At 38.1% G+C, this 19,308-nt stretch overlaps 1 protein-coding gene across 2 annotated transcripts in view; it reads left to right on the top strand.

Annotated features, from left to right (window-relative positions):
* Nucleotides 1-19,308, top strand: part of rgs14.S (regulator of G-protein signaling 14 S homeolog) — a 36,372-nt gene that overhangs the window by 14,450 nt on the left and 2,614 nt on the right. For both annotated transcript variants that reach the window (XM_018256123.2, XM_018256122.2), the window contains exons 7-12: nucleotides 285-408; nucleotides 1,766-1,875; nucleotides 4,127-4,330; nucleotides 7,288-7,364; nucleotides 7,969-8,095; nucleotides 16,705-16,783. In XM_018256123.2, coding sequence (XP_018111612.1) covers nucleotides 285-408; nucleotides 1,766-1,875; nucleotides 4,127-4,330; nucleotides 7,288-7,364; nucleotides 7,969-8,095; nucleotides 16,705-16,783 — 721 coding nt within the window. The remainder of the gene's footprint in view (nucleotides 1-284; nucleotides 409-1,765; nucleotides 1,876-4,126; nucleotides 4,331-7,287; nucleotides 7,365-7,968; nucleotides 8,096-16,704; nucleotides 16,784-19,308) is intronic.

The following is a 19,308-nucleotide window of genomic DNA, read 5'->3' as shown; positions in this document are numbered from 1 at the left end:
GTTGTTAGTGTACTTATCCTAGCACTCTTTGTAGGCTTTGGATTGGGCAAAGTCATAGTGTTCCCTTAAAGGCACGTGACTTTAAAGCACTGAATAATTAAAGGAAACTTTTTTTGAGCTAATACAATTTTTATGGTCTTAGAAAAGTGGCCAAAAAATATGTTCCCTTATCACTTAGTCAGAAAATGTTCACATAGGAAAATGCAGATTTTTATTTGAACATGATGTGATCTGCAAATAGTGTGCTTTTACTGTTTAGAAACCAATATGTATTCTATACTTAGAAAAAGAAACTGAAGGCTGGAAAGTCTCTGCCGGTTGGAGTTGAGGGGATAGACATAGAAACCGTCACAGACAAATCACATCGCAGATCTTTTAAGAAGAAGGACAGAATAGGACATTCCAAAGGTAACCTGATAACAAACGATTATGCATCTCGATTGTGATAGAAATACAGGAAATACTGAAAGGTTTTAATTTTGTTGGTAATCAACCCCCAAAATAAATGAACTATTTCACCCCTTTTCCAATATGGTGAGGGATCAGAGGTGAAATCAGGTCCCTTAATCTCTTAAAAAACAGGGTGTGGGTTTTGGCACAAAAGCATTAGCCTTAATACTCAGTCTTCAAAGCACACATGGAGCAATTCACAAAATGGAGTGAAGTGGAGTGGAGTTGGAGTTGCTGTGGGTTACAACTTCAGAGGAAAATTTACTCCATTTTTTGAGAATTCCTCCCAAATAACCAGTGAGCAAACCAATCTGGAAACAAGTCAGATTCATACAAAATAGAAGATCTGCAACTTTATAAACATGCCTTTAAGAGTACAGTTGTATCCATGTGAATTTTAATCATTTTTTGTTTGTTTGTTTTTTGATACTGGTCCTTAAAATCATTGGTGAGGACAAATATTCTTCCCCCATTTTTAATTTTTTTGTGATTCGGAGGATGTAGTGAGATGCCACGAAACATATAAGTGCTGGTCCTCTCTGGATTTATGCCCTGGTATGTTTCTAAAGGGAAACAATAAAAGTGACTTTTTAAAATGTTACTGCTTAAGCTCTGGTACTCCATTAATTGATCTTTTGCTACTTTAACGGTGATGCTGAGGGGGCATGCTAAAGTGCATCACACAGTAGAGTGCCAGCTGAGGTGCTACAGAGGTGCCCTTATTTTTTATGACTGCACACAAGAGAAACTTTGTCCTTGAATATTGCATAAGCATTTATCTAGCTTCTGACTTTCCAAGCTGAATGTTCTGCTTGTGGCAATTATTGGTGAGTGACCTTTCTATAAGAGCAATGTGCACTGAGAAGCCTGGTGGAATTATGCCTAGAGCTTTTACCCGGACAGCTTTGTTGTCACTTACAGTAACACAATTATTTTTAAAAATAGCAACAGAAGGCATTGCAATTTAATAATAGGAAATCATGCTGTCCCTAATAAGTGGTATTTCCACACCATAAATACCTCAAATGCACCTCAAGGTGCATTTCATGGTGTCCACAAATGCATGTCCACTCCTTATGCATTGAAGCTGCAGAATATTAAGCGCCCCAAGGGAATTTCATGGGCCAGGACAGAAACTTTTTCTGGTGGCAGCATAACTGAGAATGGTAGAGTGGTACTAGAATATACAGTATGTACTGCTCTACCTGTGGCCTAGAAGCTAATGAGACTTTTTACAAACAATGTGCTGAATTCAACGTACAATATGTATGTGCCCCATTTCTGTTTCTATTCATTCTTCTACATGCTTCCACAGAAGCTTTAGACAGCAATGGACTCTCATCTCGCCGGGAATCGGGGGTATCACTTAACTCCAATACCAGTCTGGAGCTAGGTCTCAACTCTTCATTGACAAGCAAATCTGAGGTATCTAATGATATTTACTTCTTGAATAGCATAACACTGTATACCCACCACAGCACAGAGAAGGGACACAAAACCAAGTAAAATCCAGGAGTCAAGACAAGCCACAGAAATAGTTTTTTTTTCTTGACCCAATTAATCAAAAACTTTCTGATTCATTGCTAGTAAGAGCCCTAACTATAAATATGGTGTGCAATTTTCATTGTGTATTAGCCTGTTCATAAAAAAAAACGACATAGTATTTCTATTCCAGTATTTCTATGGTTCGGTTCCTGATTTTGTTTGGTCCCTGGCATCTAAATATAGATTTTCTGCACAATATGGAACTTACTGCCTATTGTATCTCTAGGAATAGGAACTAGCTGGATATCTCTTAGTTGTCACCACCTCAGATCTACAAGGAGAACCTCAACAGACTCATTGCACAGTATGAGAAGCACTGATTTAAAGAGCAAGTTTAAGTTGTGTTTATAACTACTATGTATTATTATTATAAATCAAATGGTTTGATGCATTTTTCTTGGCTGTAAGAAAAGTTGTATTTTGTGCTAGCTTCTGCTTTCTTTACATTTATGCAATACATTTGTATTGGGATTGTTCACAGAAAGCAGTAGCAATTAAATACCCTTGTGTCAACTCCTTGTAGCCTTGGGTAAGCTGTGTTTGTTCCTCTTCCTCTTGTATCAATATTATTATTATTATTAGCTCTATGGGCCAGGTGCTTATTGTGTTTGAATGGCTATGTGTACTCTGCCGAGTATGTAAAAAATGAAAATGATATACAGACAAAGAACGACTGATTCCTTGCAGCCTTTACAGGGCTCAACAGAACAAATGAGTGATAAGATTGTATGAATAAGTATAAGTAAATGTATTCTCAGAGGATGCTGGGTGGAAAAACCTGGGGCATGTGGCCAGTGTCCAAGACTAATTAACCCCTTAACTGAAATAACTACAGTAGTATTTTTATAAACTCATATGGCTGTAAGGGGGCCTATCGGCTCCCAGCGGGAGAAGTCCGGACCAAGGAGGAAGCTTATGGTTAAAGTAAAAGTTTGCAGTACAAAAGTGATCAAGAAATACGTAGTCAGGATTCAGGCAATAGTTCAATAGGCTGGCGGCAATAATCAACGTTCCAGCGTCCAGAGTTCGGTCAAAAGTCCAAGAATCAGCAATTTCAGGAAATTAGGAACACCCAGGAATGAAACAAATCCTATAATCGGCATCAAACCCGTGACCTGGAAGTCCTCTTATTTTCAAAGTTCACGCCAGGCGTGTGACATCATCACGCTGGTGTCAAGGTGCCGGCGTCAGCCCATGGCCACTTCCATTTTGAAAAGGACACTGCCGGACATGGGAGCATCAACGGGTGCTCCTGCCAATGGCATATGCTCTGTTTGCAGCCGGTGTGCACTAAAGGGGGGGGGGGGTGTTAAATTCCATGAAGTTAATTCTGTGGTTGGAGCCATCCATCTGGTTGGCAGTTCTCCTTTCTTTTTTCCCCTCCTCTAAGCATAATCCCTTCCAATGAACTGTCTAGCATTTCCCTTCCTCTGAGTATAGTCCAATAAACAGGTTCAACTGTAAAGTTGGCTGTTTTTCATCTGTAGCCCCATGTTTCCACACTGTCCATTAACTTTCGACACACAGGTCTGAACTTTTAATATTTTTAAAGGTTCTGGTTTTTCCCTCTATATTTTTTCTGTTAATTACCTGCAGGAAATTGTAGGAGGAGGAGAAAATAAAGGTATACTGTAATTACTGGGAGGTAAATTATAATTATTTACCTAAGACCACAGACAGGTGCCCCTTTTCTCTGAAATCTGCACCTTGCTAAGGGTACTTCTGTAGGAGCACCATGCAATCATCTTCTTACCAAATCCTTTCTACAGTCTGATCCTGACGCATGCACGTGCGAGTGAAAAGTGGAATTTAGCAAGCTGGGTTTTCACACCCAGCTTGGACCATGGAATGGATCCAAGGAGAGGAATAAGATTGCAAAGTGGTGCAGCTCAGGGCACTCCAGCCGAGAGGCAAATTGAGAAGCTATCCTGAGACAGTATTGAGGAACCTCTGGCTGATGTAGTTTTTCATCAAACAAGAGCAGGGGTGCCTGACATCTGCCACTTACCCCAATGATTGTAACATCCCTTCTCCTTTAATACATTTATTTTTAAGGATAGTATGTAGTAATAATTATTATTACTTTATTTAGCATGAATTAATAACCTGTTCCTTCTTCATTTATTTACAGAATGAAGGTGGGAGCACAGGCAGTGCTGACGCTGAAGCAGATACCAAATCACTAAAATATTGTTGTGTCTATCTTCCTGATGGCACTTCCTCACTTACTGCTGTCAAACCAGGTTTAACGATCCGGGACATGTTGGCCGGGGTTTGTGAAAAACGTGGATATTGTCTCTCAGATGTGAAAGTGTTCTTAGTAGGAAATGAACAGGTATGCCACAGTGCATCTATATGGCCAGAAATGCATTTCTTCTATTAATGCAGTCAGCTGTCTTGCCTTCAGCAGATATAATGATGATAAAATATGGATTTCCCTAACAGGATTGCATTATTTAGTCCTCTTGCTTTACATACAGCTTAGGATATAACAACTTGGTGGGTTTTTTGCATGGAGCAAAAAAACAAAAAAAAACCAGGTGCAAAGCAATTTGCTGCTTTAACCTATTGCTTTCATAGAGCACAAAGAGTGCTTACTATGCTTTGGGCACTTCCTATGTTTAGCAGTGCTGCATACTGGATGGCATATAGCCGAACATAGATGTACCACATACAAGGCACCTAACTTATACAGTATATCATTCAGGACAGGTAAGATGGGGTGCTATGGGATGCAAGTCACTAGGGAGGCATTAGACATTGTTTTTTTGCACCTGACAGCAGGGGGCAGAACACTTGCAGAACTAGGCACAACCCCCCAATTTTGCAGCTGTTTGTGTTCCTGCAGTTAGGCCTAAAGTAGGCTAATTGAGTAACTACTTGTCTTTAGTAATCCTCAAATTAAACAAGGTGGCAGGTTTGGAGGTGGACTAAACAAAATAATAAATAACATTTCTTAATACTAAATTTGGCATTAGTTTCTGTGGGTATATCTGTCCTGTAGTCATATAACTACAGTCCACAATCCACAAGGAGGCACAATTATTAACTATTAATTATGAAACACAAATAATCATCAGTGCAATAATCCACTGCAACCAATCGGCAATTAGCTTTGATCAGTTAACTGCCATGTAGACAACAAAAGTAAATATTTGGTTGCTGTGGATTACGTGAGGCCAGCTGTCACATTCCGTAGATTTGAACAGAAGTTACAATTCTGTATCTAATAGAAATGTCATATTGCTTCATTGATATCAGAAGACCACAAGGTGGTACTGTTGCCACATCCAAACGCTTCTAGCATTCCTTTGACTTTTCAAGCAATTCTACCTTTACGATATATAACTGCTGAACTACAGCTTATGATACCCCCTGACAACCAGTTTAAAGGGAAAAAATTAAAAAAAGCTTTCCTTATTAAAGGAAAACTATACCCCCCAAACAATGTAGGTCTCTATAAAAAATATATTGCATAAAACAGCTCATATGTAAAACCCTGCTTCGTGTAAATAAACCATTTTCATAACAATATAATTTTTTTAGTATTTTAGCCATTTTAAAAAATAAGGGCCACCCCCTAGGATCGTAAGATTCACAGTGCACACAAACAAACCAAACAACCACACATGTTAGGTCAAATGAGCCAATTAAAGGAGAAGGAAAGCTCCAAGACAGTTTATTGCCAACATATTAGCCACAATACTGCAAGCTAGAATGCTATATTTATTCTGCAGAATGCTTTACCATACCTAAGTAAACAGCTCTAGACATTGTCTCTTTTTGTTTAGGATAGAAGCTGCCATATAACCTTGATGTGACATCACTTCCTGCCTGAGTCGCTCCCTGCTCACTTAGAGCTCTGAGTTCAGATTACAGCAGGGATGGGAGGAGGGAGGGGGAGAGGAGCAAACTGAGCATGCTCAAACCCTGCCCTGGAGGTTTATGCTGAAAACAGTATGGTACAAAAGCCCATGTGTACACAATAGAAGGAAAGAAATGCTGTGTTTCTTTTGACAGAGGACTCAGAGCAGCATTACTTTGATGGTTTTCTGGTGTATTTATATAGACCTTTCTGATAAAGCTTACTTAGTTTTAGCCTTTCCTTCTCCTTTAACAGACAGAGTTCTGTCTTTTGCTTCCACACATCTTCCTGAGTTGTAGTATTTCTGGTCAGGTGATTTCTGAGGCATCACACAGACAATCACGAAATGGTGGTTCAAGGCAAGAAATATAAAAGGGCAACATTTACTTAAATATATATAGCCGTTTGGTAAGATTCTTTAATATGCTAATTAATATGATATAAACTATCTATTGCATAAGTATTCATTTTGGGGGTATAGTTTTCCTTTAAAATGATAGTGGAGATGTTTGTTTTATACCTTTCTACACCTTCTGTCTGCCATCTTCACCATTCTCTGCCCATAGTTAGCTATAGGTAGAGAAACTGGGAAAGGGGGTTCCAAGACTGGAGATTTGGTGTGAGAAAGGGGAGATTTGTGTGATAAAGAAGGGGGTACCTTTCTTTCTGAATAACAAAGATTTCTGTATACAAGAGAGGGTATGCTGTGCGACATACTAAATGAAACACTACTGAGAGAAAGAGACTGCTGTGTGAGTCTGCCAAGCCCCCAATACTCACCACACTGCTGCTGATTTGTAGGCTAGACTTGGGCAGACATAGCATAAGCACCAAGTTACTTATCTCTTATCTGTGTTTTGGCAAGCATGATGTATCTCAGATGGATGACCCTCACCACCAAAGGCTTTCCCTACCCCTCTATCAGGGTAGTAGGTATCAGCGAAATGGCGGTAGATCTAAAGATCCAGCTCTAGGGTTGTTTGCTTTCATCCCTTCTTAGAAAAGGAGAGTGACCTTTTTGTTTGGAGAGGTTAATATTTGGCTGTTTTCTACATGAGACTTTAAAGTTGTAAAGAAATATATGGCTGCAGGGGTTTTTCCATTATTTACCGCCCACTGCTTTTGCCTCTGCATTACCAAACCCTGCAGGCAGAATGGAAGAGTAAAGGGGATAGCAACCTCCCAATGGTCCTTGTTTATTCATTAATTTCTCTCCCCACAACCTCGCCATACACAGGGCAAAGGTAAACACACCACTAGGGATTCCAGATGATGGTTCTTTTACAGCAAGTGCCCTATAGCAAGGTCAGCTTTGTGATTATTTTACTTACAGTATGTTTGTGTTAGTCACAACAGATTAATGGCTTTAATACTGCAAAGCCTAAGCATATTCCTCTGTTTCTATTCTCTGTCTTTTGCCTCCACAGAAGGCCTTGGCCCTGGATCAGGACTGTTTGGTACTAACAGAGCAGGAAGCGAGGCTGGAAAACTGGATAAGCTTTGAGTGAGTTTCTGATTTTTTTTTCTTCTTTATTTCTATTTTTTTTTCTTGCTAAATGATGATTTCACTTTGGTGATGTATGCAAACATTTCAAATTCCTAAAAAATAAACGTATAACCTCACCGAAAGCTGGAAAGAGTCAAAAGAGGAAGGCAAATCACTCAAAATCTAAAAAACAGGAAAAACTGAAACTTTGCTAAAATAGGGCATTAAGTTTATATTCACCAAGAAAAGTTATTATAGCACAACCAGATTGTGTTTAGATTTTCCAATGTCTTTACCCCATAAGGTTACATATACAATATATGAATACATTGTTACACCAGTCACCTTTCTATTCCCAAAAAATTTAAAGCATTAAATAGGTGTTAACAACAGATCACCCCATTAGTGCTGGGCTTCCAATAATATTTAGATGAACAAATACAGATTAATTTCACATCTCACCCTAAACCAGCCATACCCCTCATTTTATACACTCCTTTCGGTACCTCCTTGAATGTTTGGCAGGCCTATAGCTTTGTAAATTGTAATTTAAATTGTAAGGCTGTGTGAAAGATGTTTATTGGTGAATCACAAGTCTTAAACCTTTACTCTGTGTGTGCAGGTTACAGATGAAACCGATGGATAAAAGTGTTCGGATCGTGTCAAAACCCACTAAGACCATTGGAGAGGCCCTACACTCAATACTAAAGAAATACGGACTGGAGAATCAGCACATTGTACTCACTAAGGTTAGTGTAAAAAAGTTTAATGGTTCTACTTCCTTTCTTGTAATGCAGCCAGTAACCTTACTAATACTGTGTCTCTTGGGCCTCCAACCAGTCTCTTGCCCCATTGTAATGTCCTGTTCTGCTAGTCTATTCATTGGTTATATAGTTATCTGACACTGTGCAAAACTGCTTCATAATTGCCCCACAAAAATGAATGCTGTAAAAGATTGTCCTACAAAATATTACTTAAAGGAGAAGTAAAGGCCAAAGGTTAGGCCATCCAGCTATCAGAACTGAGTAGATACACATCTGAAGACTCTTCTACGCTCAGTGACTACATTTTCTGATGGCGGCCAACCCAAAAGAAGAAATGGTGGCTAATAACATTAGTTAAACGTAATTTTTGCTAAACGTAAAAATTGCTAATAGCTTGAAAACTAGAAAAGAAGAATTAATGTGAATTGAAAAAGTTCTCAGAGAAGGAATATTTTACATTAGTTTAATTTGAAGGTTTATATACCCTTTAAATATATACTGTAACTCTTTGGTGATAAAAGAAGAGCACTGTGGTCAATTTTATGTTACTTTCATTAATATATTTCGAGGATTTAAGGTTTAGATCCCCTTTACACTGAAATGCTAACAACCTGACACATTACTTGAAAGGTCCACATCGTCAGAAAAGTTGGGACACTTGCTTTCAAGAAAAGTAATGCTCCTTGACTGTTTGCTATGTGAATCCGTGCCAAAGGTTTTGGTTAACAGTTTAGACAAACATTTGAACATATGAAATTGCATTACTTTATTACACTAAGTGCAGGATTAATCCAGCAAGTATGTAAGCAAATAGGGAAAAAAACTTCAATTGACAGTACCAAACGGACTGTCTAATAACTGTGATGTTTAATTTAGCATGACAAATTGATTATATCCAGATGAAAGGCATTTAATGAAATGTCAGTACATATGAGTGGATACAGCACAGGTTTCATATTAATCAAATATTTGAACGTGACAGTAAATAAGCTTTATAGAGTTCATTTCGGCATCAAACAGCTATAATCTAGCACCTATAGAAAAAAGTGTATATGCAATTTTATGCAGATGTCAGTGGTAAGGGCTTTCTGTGAGCCAGACTAGAAATGGATGTTCAAATATCAGTAAATATGGCCTTTTTACAACTCTTTTACCTTGAGCTACAATTTTGTGATGGTCTGAGTGCTCTTTCAGAGATCACTTGACCAGAAATACTGTAACTTTAACAGGAAGAAGTGTAGGAGTAAAAGACAGAATGATCTGCAACCCTAAAGACTATGAACATAAGGACTAACAGTTCATGAAGTAAGACTAATTGGTATTTGATGGTGGTTGTTGCCCTGAAGAGCTTCCAATCCAATGCACAGGAAACAATTTGCTCTTCATATCTGAAACAAGTAGAACAACAAAAGGCAGAACTGAGTCAATCCTTGACTTAGATGCAGAGTTCTTGTCTTCATTGTACGCATCTATTAATCCAAAAATAAACACCTATTTGTGTGAAATGGTTTTTCAGCTTGCTTATAAAATCTGCCTCATTTCCCGAAAAGGTCAACAAATTGCAGCACAGAGAGCTATAATGGAATATTTCAAAGCAAAAATCTACTACCCAAAATAAACAGCTTTCATTTCCCTTTAAGGCAGTGATCCCCAACCAGTAGCTCGTGAGCAACATGTTGCTCCCCAAACCCTTGGGTGTTGCTCTCAGTGGCCTCAAAGCAGGTGCTTATTTTTGAATTCCTGGCTTGGAGGCAAGATTTGGTTGTATAAAAACCAGGTGTAATGGTAAACAGAGTCTCCTGTATGCTGCTAGTCCACATATGGGCTACCAATAGCCAATCACAGTGCTTATTTGGCTCCATCCAGGAAAATTTTTATGCTTGTGTTGCTCCCCAACTCTTTTTACATCCGAATGTTGCTCCCCAACTCTTTTTACATCCGAATGTTGCTCACGGGTGAAAAAGGTTGGGGATCCCTGCTTTAAGGCCTGAATAAAATGAAATTATGATTCTGCTGCTTTGGTTTGTTTCCTGCAGCGATAATTACTCTCTTGCCAACATAATTATCTGTGTATCAAGGAATATAATGTGTTGCAGGGGAGTTAGTGCTGATCATACAATCTAAAAGGGAGGTTATTGTTTCAGTACATTGGATTTTATGCACTTGAATGCAAAGATTGTGACCACTAAACATTTTTGCATTAGGCTCATTAAGATGAAATTAGACATGGGCACCAAGGGTATTTAAGGATACATTCTAAAAGTAAATAACAATGGTTATACACATCTGCTATTCATACAGAAATCACATGGGTAACTTTCACTGTTTCACGGCAGATAAGAAATCCAAATGTAATGTTGCTTGAAATGGAAGGTTTTATTGTTTAGCATTTTTTGCTGTAAGGGGAACTGTATTATACAATCAAGCTGTGACCAATTAGCAACCATGCAGAGAAAGGGAGAGTCACAGGTACTAGCTCTAATAGATAGGGTGGGCGTCTGCAAGTCTGCAAGTCAACACAAACTTCAAAACTAAAGCAAATAAAAAGATGATTTTGAATGGTCATTTTATAGGCCAGTAAGAAGTCTGGAAGGAGTTCACCTTCTACAATATGAAATTACCCAATACATTGCCACACATAAAAGTAGCCCCTTCTCCAATCCTTACATAAACATATTCAATGTAGAAAGAATAAATAGTATTTAGCCGTTCATAACAATACCATAGCCCAATTTGCCAGGTACCTACAATGTAGAAAATGTCACACGCTCCCTTGTCATGTACACACCCATTCAGCTGCACCTGATATTGGGTATGGTATGGCTATAAGGGGTTATACCTTCACTCTCTATACACACAGGTAAAAAACTAGCACAATTACATGTGTATTATTCATTGTCTAACCTCATTATTTTTATGGCTGAATGGAAGCATCTCCCACCGACAATGTTCCAACACATAGCAGAAATTCAGAAGAGAAGTGGCTGCATTTCCTTAGATAAGAGATATTAGACATGCCCAGCCGATCAAGAATAAAGATTATTGAATTTTGAATCTATTTTTTCAAAATTTCCTATTTTGTTTATACTTCAGTGGTATTTTTTCTATGAAGAATGCCATTCATTTTTAATTAATGTATATACGAAAGTTGCTTAGAGTTAAATTTTCTTTGGAATTCGACTAGAAGTAATTGCTGAGTAATTCAGTGTAGAGGTCTGATGTGTTTGTAGACTGAATTTACTAGGCATGTATGTAAAGCTGTATTTACTGTATATAGTTTCAAGGATACACAATGTTATACAATTTTACAATACACAAGTATAAACACAGAGGACACACACCATACCTCCCAACTGTCCCTTTTTTGGAGGGACAGTCCCTCTTTTGACAGCTCAACCTGCAGTCCCTCATTTGTACTGGAAAGTCCCTCTTTTCTCTGCTCTGAACAGCCAGAAAAAGAAACAAAGTTTCTCACTTAATTGGCTTTTAGCAGAGAGCCCAGAACAGCTAACAGGTGCAAATAAGATACTTTGTAACAATTTTGAGACACAAAAACACAGTTTAGATAAGGAGAAATATTTTCAAACTTTCATAACCTGCCAAATTTTGTAAAACAAACATGGTAATTAGGGGGTGTGGCCACAGAAATGGGTGTGGTCCAAAAATTGCTGCGCTATGTGTGGAAAAAATTTTTTTGTCCCTCTTTTTACTTCCAAAATGTTGGGAGGTATGACACACTGTAATAAATAAATAAATAAATATGCAGGCATTATGTACCATGTGGTAAGAGTCATTAAAGGAAGAAAGTACTGGTCCCAAAAATCTATAATTTTTTAATTGGCTAGAATACCAAACAATTTTGCTTAATACTGAACTAAACCCACACCTTAAATGAAAATAAAAACAATTAAATAGCATCACACGTGAACATCAAATTGCCATGAATCCTATAATATGCTCAAAACAACCCTATCATTATTCTTGGACTTTCCTGAGCCCAAATAATTACCTGTCAATAATATATTGTATGTGCTGGGAACTCATCGGCTGCAGTTTTATGGCCATAGACATTACAATTACAATCTTTCCTGGAAAAGATCTTTCCAAGAAAGATCATTTGTTTCAATACACACCTGTGGAGCTGAATCGTCAAGATATACAGGTAGAAACAATAGAATTCAATCTGTGTCTGACGATTCAACACTAACCATGGCCAAAGTTTGGGTGCCTTCAAAGGCGCCTGATTAAAGTTTTTCGGCCATGAATAAGCCGACCGATATCGGTTGGCTCGTTTCCCACCATACACGCACTGATTATTAAATGAAAATTAGTTTTGGATGATATTATAGATGCGTCTATGGCCACCTTACAGTGCATGCCTTCACCCACCTACACACAAGGTTGTTTGGAAGAACCCATGTAGGTCAGAAGTTAAACATGTGAATAAGGGTTTTCAGAAAACATGAAAGGTTGGATTTGTCAGGATAATAATAGCAGGTTGTTAATGTACATGAAAGCCACTGGACTGTGTTCTTTACCTCTTTTGATGTACTGCATAGAATTATTTATTCTTTGCAACTCACATTAAAAACAACAATAGATTATAGATCCATTGGCATGGCATTGAATTTTTTTCCCTTTGTCATGTAAATGTGCATGTCCCTAAAGACTAGACGGTTACATAGGCTGCCTTAGTTCCTCTTTATTCTAGTGTTGATGCCTCAAGGTGCATACGAAACGCATATTTCCAAGAACTGTGTGCCTTATATTTAGCAGTGTCCCACTGACGTCTGTGAAAGACATTTCTCTGCCTTGACATGTGAGCACAGAACATTAATATCACGTGAAATCAATTTAGTTTGAGAATGTGTTAGGGAAAAATGTATCACAGGCCAGAGAATTGACACAATTCAGAATTAACATTAATATGCCCTTTTCTAATGCTTGAATTAACAGGAGGACATGTTGAAGTAATTTAAAAGAGGATTTTACACTTAGATTAGTGTCTCCTATATCTTTATGTCCAGCATATTTTATAATTGGAATGCACAGAGAGTAGTACTGGCCATCTATTGACCATGCTCAGTAATCACCTTAAAAAGCTCAGTGCTGGGTAGACATCAATGAAAGCGATGACATCATACGGAATATCAAGCCCCCCCCCTTTTTAATCAATGACTACCATGGATTTACAAGGCACTTATTTATAGTAATAGGGTTTGCTGCAAGAAATCTGCTAGTTATTGACAGAAATAGGCTAGCTACCAATGCAACAAAAATAAAACAAAAAAAAAATCATCTGAGCACTTTAATTATTGTCACACAAAATTATTCATTTTTTAATCATAAATTGTGCCCAGAATTGTTTTACTATGCTATGAGGCTATGGTTTATTTGTCCCATGACACACATTAGCCTTACCAAGCGAAGCAGCAAAATTACGGTTTATGCCTCATTTTATATCATAGACGTTTAAGAGCAGAAGGTCTCAGCCACAGGGGTCCATTTCTGACACTGTAGCACAGTGGGAGGCTCTGGGAAAATGACGATATATATACCATACCTACACCACACCAGTCAGGGGAGGAGGCTGTCATTTTTGTTTGTGGACGACAGCAATAAAAGGCATCTATATGATAAATATATCCGAAGTGTTAATAAATACAAACATACATATAACAACATAACAAGGTTCGAGCAGCTGCAATAAAAACAAAACCATACACTGGTGTACTGTGCAGATGCCATTCTGTTGTATCAACTTAGGCCAAGGAACCTTCTAACCTAAAACTTAGCACCAGCACCCCTTATGAATGCCTTATCTATCATTATGTATATAAATAGGTAGAAATATGTTTGCCTCCCCCCCCCTACCAAAATAAACAGTTTCTGTGGCCAAAGAAGTGGAAGTAAACAGAAAAGCTCAGGCAAATCTTTTCCAGATGCAGCTCAAGGGCATCCACTTTGAATTGCTATTGAAAGAATCTTTCTGTTTATTGTGCAGTGCATTGGCACTCATTGTTGCTTTGGAAGCTGTCATTTTTTCAAGGTCTGTTCAGACTATTTTCTAGGATCTTGTGAGTAGCAGCCCACACATCTCCTTAGGGTAAAGTCACACTGGGCGTTTTGGGGAGATTTAGTCGCCTGGCGCCTGGCGTCTTTGCGGTGACCAGCCTCCCCAAACGCCTTCCCTCACTCTGCGTTGGCTAAAATGAAAAATCACGCTAATCACACGCATCGATTTGTTTTCTGAAGTTGCCCGAAGTTTCCTCGACGCAACTTTGGTCGACTTCGAAAAAATTAATCGCCGCGTGTGATTAGCGCCAGCGATTTTTGATTTTAGCCAGCGCAGAGTGAGGGAAGGCGTTTGGGGAGATTGGTCGCCGCAAAGAAGAGGCGATTAGTTGCCATGCGACTAAATCTCCCCAAAACGCCCAGTGTGACCTTACCCTAAGCAGAGCACCCACTTGTCAAAAAATGTTTATTTTGGTGTTGAAAATGGTAATGAATAGGGATGTCGCGGACTGTTCGCCGGCGAACTTGTTCGCGCGACGTTCGCCAATAGGCGTTCGCGTCAAAATCGTTCGACCATTCGACCATTCGATCGCTAAAATCGAACGATTTTCGTTCGATTCGAACGAAAATCGTTCGATCGAACGATTAAAATCCTTCGATCGTTCGAATCGAACGATTTTCGGATGTTCGAAGTTCGCGAACTGTTCGCAATTTTTGCCGGCGTTCGCGAACGGCGTTCGCGAACACATTATCGGCGGTTCGCTACATCCCTAGTAATGTAGAGTTCCTTAATGGCTAAACCCCTAACTGACAAGAAATAAGTAGGTATAATACTTATGTATAAAATAATTTAAAAAAACATTGAAAACCTAAAAAAAATCTTATGACTACAATACACTAGCCATTTTAATTGCTGGTGGTTTCTCATTTCTCACTGGAGGCAAAACAGGAACTCTCTAGATAAGTCAATAACAATCATTCTCACTTTAAATACAACTACAAACTCACCCCTCTCCCAGAGACTATATCCTGGATAAGTTGTACAGCAGGCAACAGCTTTCTTACAAACAGAGTAGAGCATGATTCTATTACAAATATATTCAGGGGTTATCAAAACCCATGTGACTCATCTCAGGCTACTTCACTGTTCAGTGCAGCAGATCAAAGAGAAACTCGGGAAATATCAGTACTAATCCGGGACTGCGGGTTGAGCTGTCAAAAGCGGGACTGTTCCGCTCAAAACAGTACAGTTGGGAGGAATGTCCTTTCACAGAAGTTTCATGTGAGATCAGGCAACCATAGAAAATCATCTGTCTCCAGGGACCCCATCCCCGAGGAGACCTCTGAGCGCCATTACTCTCACTCTTGTACCTTATACTAGGGGTGTAAGCTCTTCATCTGGCAGGACTTTCAGTGTTTTCCACATTCATTATAGTTTAGGCCATTCTATCCCTATTCTCAATAAAATTCAGTCATGCCTAACACATGTCCATTCATTCAGATTAGTTTATATTTTACTAGAAATATGTTTTACACCTATAGAACATGATGAAGATGTTTCCATTTCATATAGACTTTGCTGGGAGGTTAAATAAGGGGTTACAGGTAATACATGAGCACAGATCCAATCACACTGCACTGTGCTTGGGGAGGGGTGAAGCTTTCTATTATGCATAAACCATTGTTCTCTCTGTTCTCTTGACCTGTTACCTTGTATTCCTTAATAAATGGAATGAGCTAGGGCATGGTTAATTTGTACTAGTCATCTCATTATTATTTCCAACAAGGAAATATAAAGTTGCCCCTTAAACTATAAACCCCAAAATAATATATATACACATAACCCATTTCATAAAGTTTCATAATAAAAATGATAACACAGGTATGGAATCTATTATCCAGAATGCTGGGGACCTTTCGGATAAGGGATATTTCTGTAATTTGGATCTCCATACTTTATCTACTAAAAATCATTCAAACATTAAATGAACATAATTGGATTGTTTTGCCTCCAGTGTCTTTCATATAAAAGTCATGACAAACAGGGTAATTTAAAATGCAAGTCTCCTGGGTTCTGTTTCAGGCACTTCGAAGGGGAACTATCACAAAAATAAAAATGTGATATAAGCTTCAACACATTTTCTATAACTATAATTGATTCTGTTTTCTGAAATAATCAATGTAATCTTTAATATCCCTTGTCTCAGCATTACTTTCTCTTCTCCATACAGGAATCGTATATTGATTGCAAATTCGGTCAAATACATCCTTTAGGGGGTTCTCCATTTGCCTAGAAGATGAAATGTTTCATCTTTCTTATTTTTTTAATTTCTTATCTCAGTATGATGAAGCTTATATTCATTGTATTTAATATGTTTCCCTGTAATCCCCTTTAATGAGTTTAGCTCATTGGGAAGGGAAAAGAACTGCATTAATCATTTTATATTGGTTCTTATGCCAACACCTGAGAGATTATAACCCACAGTTTTATGTATACCAGGGAAATAACATTGAGACTAATTTCATGTTTTTCATAATTATCATGGAAATGTATAACTGACTTGATTATTTTTGTTCAGGCTGGACAGTGCCATGCTTTAGATCAAAAGAGCTCTGTGAATGAGGTGGCAGGGCAGAAACTGGATTTGGAACTTGTCCGTAAGTTATATAAAAAATAATATCATTAAAATAAATGCATGTAGTCAGTATTTGCTTTAGAATTCTATAATCCACAGAACAATATAGTAAATGGAATTTTTTTGTGTCCAAAGGAAAACCATTGGGTTTTTAAGTGCACAGGGCAAACTTGCACCAGGGCATTAAGCCGTCAATCAAGCACAAAAATATGTCCCAAAAAACTCTGTAATTAAGTTAAAAAGTTAGCTTATATTTAACATAAAATTAAAAAAGTAGGCATACAGACCAACTGGTATTCTGCCTTATGCGTTTCACACCCTCTGGTACTTATTCATAGGCATTAATGATATCAACTTTAACCACAGTATTTAAACCCCAAAAAACCTTTAATAGTTTTTTAATCACATGTTGCCACATCACATAGTATATATATACATAGTTAGAGTCTTGTTTTTTCTTTTTAGTATGCCTACATTCAGCACAAACATTAGCCAAACCGATAACAAAATATATCAGAGCTATCAAAGAAAGCATATATATCCTGATTAAAACATTTAAAATAGTTAGTACAGGTATGGGACCTGTTATCCAGAATGTTCGGGACCTGGGGATCTTTCCGTAATTTGGGTCTTCATGCCTTAAGTCTACTAGAAATTCATTTAAACATTAAATAAACCCAATAGGCTGGTTTTGCTTCCAATAAGGATTAATTATATCTTAGTTGGGATCAAGTACAAGCTACTCTTTTATTATAACAGAGAAAAAGGAAATCATTTTTAAAGATGTGGATTATTTGGATAAAATGGAGTCTATGGGAGACAGCCATTCCCTAATTCTGAGCTTTCTGGATATCGGGTTTCCGGATAAGGGATCCTATACCTGTACTCCAAAAAAGAGTATAGATCAGGATTGATGCTCCACTCTTTTGGCTCAAACATAATTTAGTCTACAGATATACTCACTTTCCTTGTCATTAATTTATATTTAAGTACCTGTGCCTTACAAATACTTCCCTTTTTGCTAATAGGCCTGTCAGATTTCCTCCTCTAGCCCCTAGTCTCACTTTCTCAATCCCTTGTACAGAGAAATACAATATATTGCTTCCATTGCACTGTGTAAATTGTCTCGTTATATTGCTCTTTTCAACAGCTTTTGGGTTCTTAATTTGTTCTGGTAGCCGTTTTTTTAATGCTCTATTTGTACAACCCACGTATTGTTTTTGGCACCAAATAGGTCACTGTAGACGTATTACAGTTTATATAATCCCTTATTTTGTAGCTAGTGTTTGTTACAGTTGATTTAAATTCCCTAGATACTTTAATAAACTGACAGGTTATACAACTATGGCAACACCTACATTCAACACCTATGGATACACCTACATTCTACAATTGACTCCTATCTGTTCTGTTAGCCCTCTGATCTGACTTTATTCACTATTTTACATGTAAACAAACCAGGTAAAAAACAGGGAGAAGCACTAGAGAGGGTTCCTTTTGTAACTAGGTATAGTAAGCAGTTCTATGCAATATTGGATATAATTAAGAGGTACTTACCAATTTTATACGCAGATGATGACTTCCATAAAATACTACGGTCGGGTCTAAAAAGTGTCCCTAGATGGGCCCATACATTAAGGGATTTATTGTCACTCCAGCCTTTATACATTACATTTTTGCCTAACTAACTATATTAGAAACATTTTTTATCTTTCACAGCCTATTTACCCAGTTTTTATTTTTACACTGAACAATTCCTTTAAGCTGAGAGGAGTAATGTAACAGCAATTCAGAACACAGCAGATGCACCCTAGTTAGTTTCATAATATCAGTATGGTCCCGGTTTCCTTAGTTCTCTAAGGCAGTGATCCCCAACCAGTAGCTCGTGAGTAACATGTTGCTCTCCAACCCCTTGGAGGTTGCTCCCAGTGGCCTCAAATCAGGTGATTATTTTTAAATTCCAGGCTTGGAGGCAAGTTTTGGTTGTATAAAAACAGGTTTACTGCCAGACTGAGCCTCAAAGTAGGTTGAAAATCCTAATAGGGGCTATTAAATGGCCAATCACAACACTTATTTGGCACCCCAAGAACATTTTTCATGCTTGTGTTGCTCCCCAACTCCTTTTACTTCTGAATGTTGCTCACGGGGTCAAAAGGTTGGGGATCCCTGCTCTAAGGGATGTGGCACTTAAAATATTTTAGTAGCTTGGGGGTATTAATAAGTCTGTATTTTAAAGAGAGAGTCGCTTGCTACAAGGGCTTCTACAAGTGCTTTTAGGTTATTCTGGGCACTCTAGTGTAGCATCTGAAGCTGCTCAAAATTGTGTCGTTGTCCTACGGAGTCCCCTAAAATGATCTTTCACAAACATCCTGTCTGTTCCTAATATTGGTGGGCTGCTAAATAGGCCCAGCCACAGTACGAAAAGCTACAGTTGCTCTGCAGAAATCCAGCAGGTGAGACCCTTGTCATGGTATTGTTGCCCTTCTGCTGTAAAGACAAAAACATTTAGAATTTTTCCACCCAGCAGGACCTTGCCTATCCCCACGT

The sequence above is a fragment of the Xenopus laevis genome, chromosome 3S (genome assembly GCF_017654675.1).
Source record: "Xenopus laevis strain J_2021 chromosome 3S, Xenopus_laevis_v10.1, whole genome shotgun sequence".
NCBI classification, from domain to species: Eukaryota; Metazoa; Chordata; class Amphibia; order Anura; family Pipidae; genus Xenopus; species Xenopus laevis.
The sequence above is the reverse complement of the archived record's forward strand: the minus strand, read 5'-3'. Positions and strand labels throughout refer to the sequence as shown.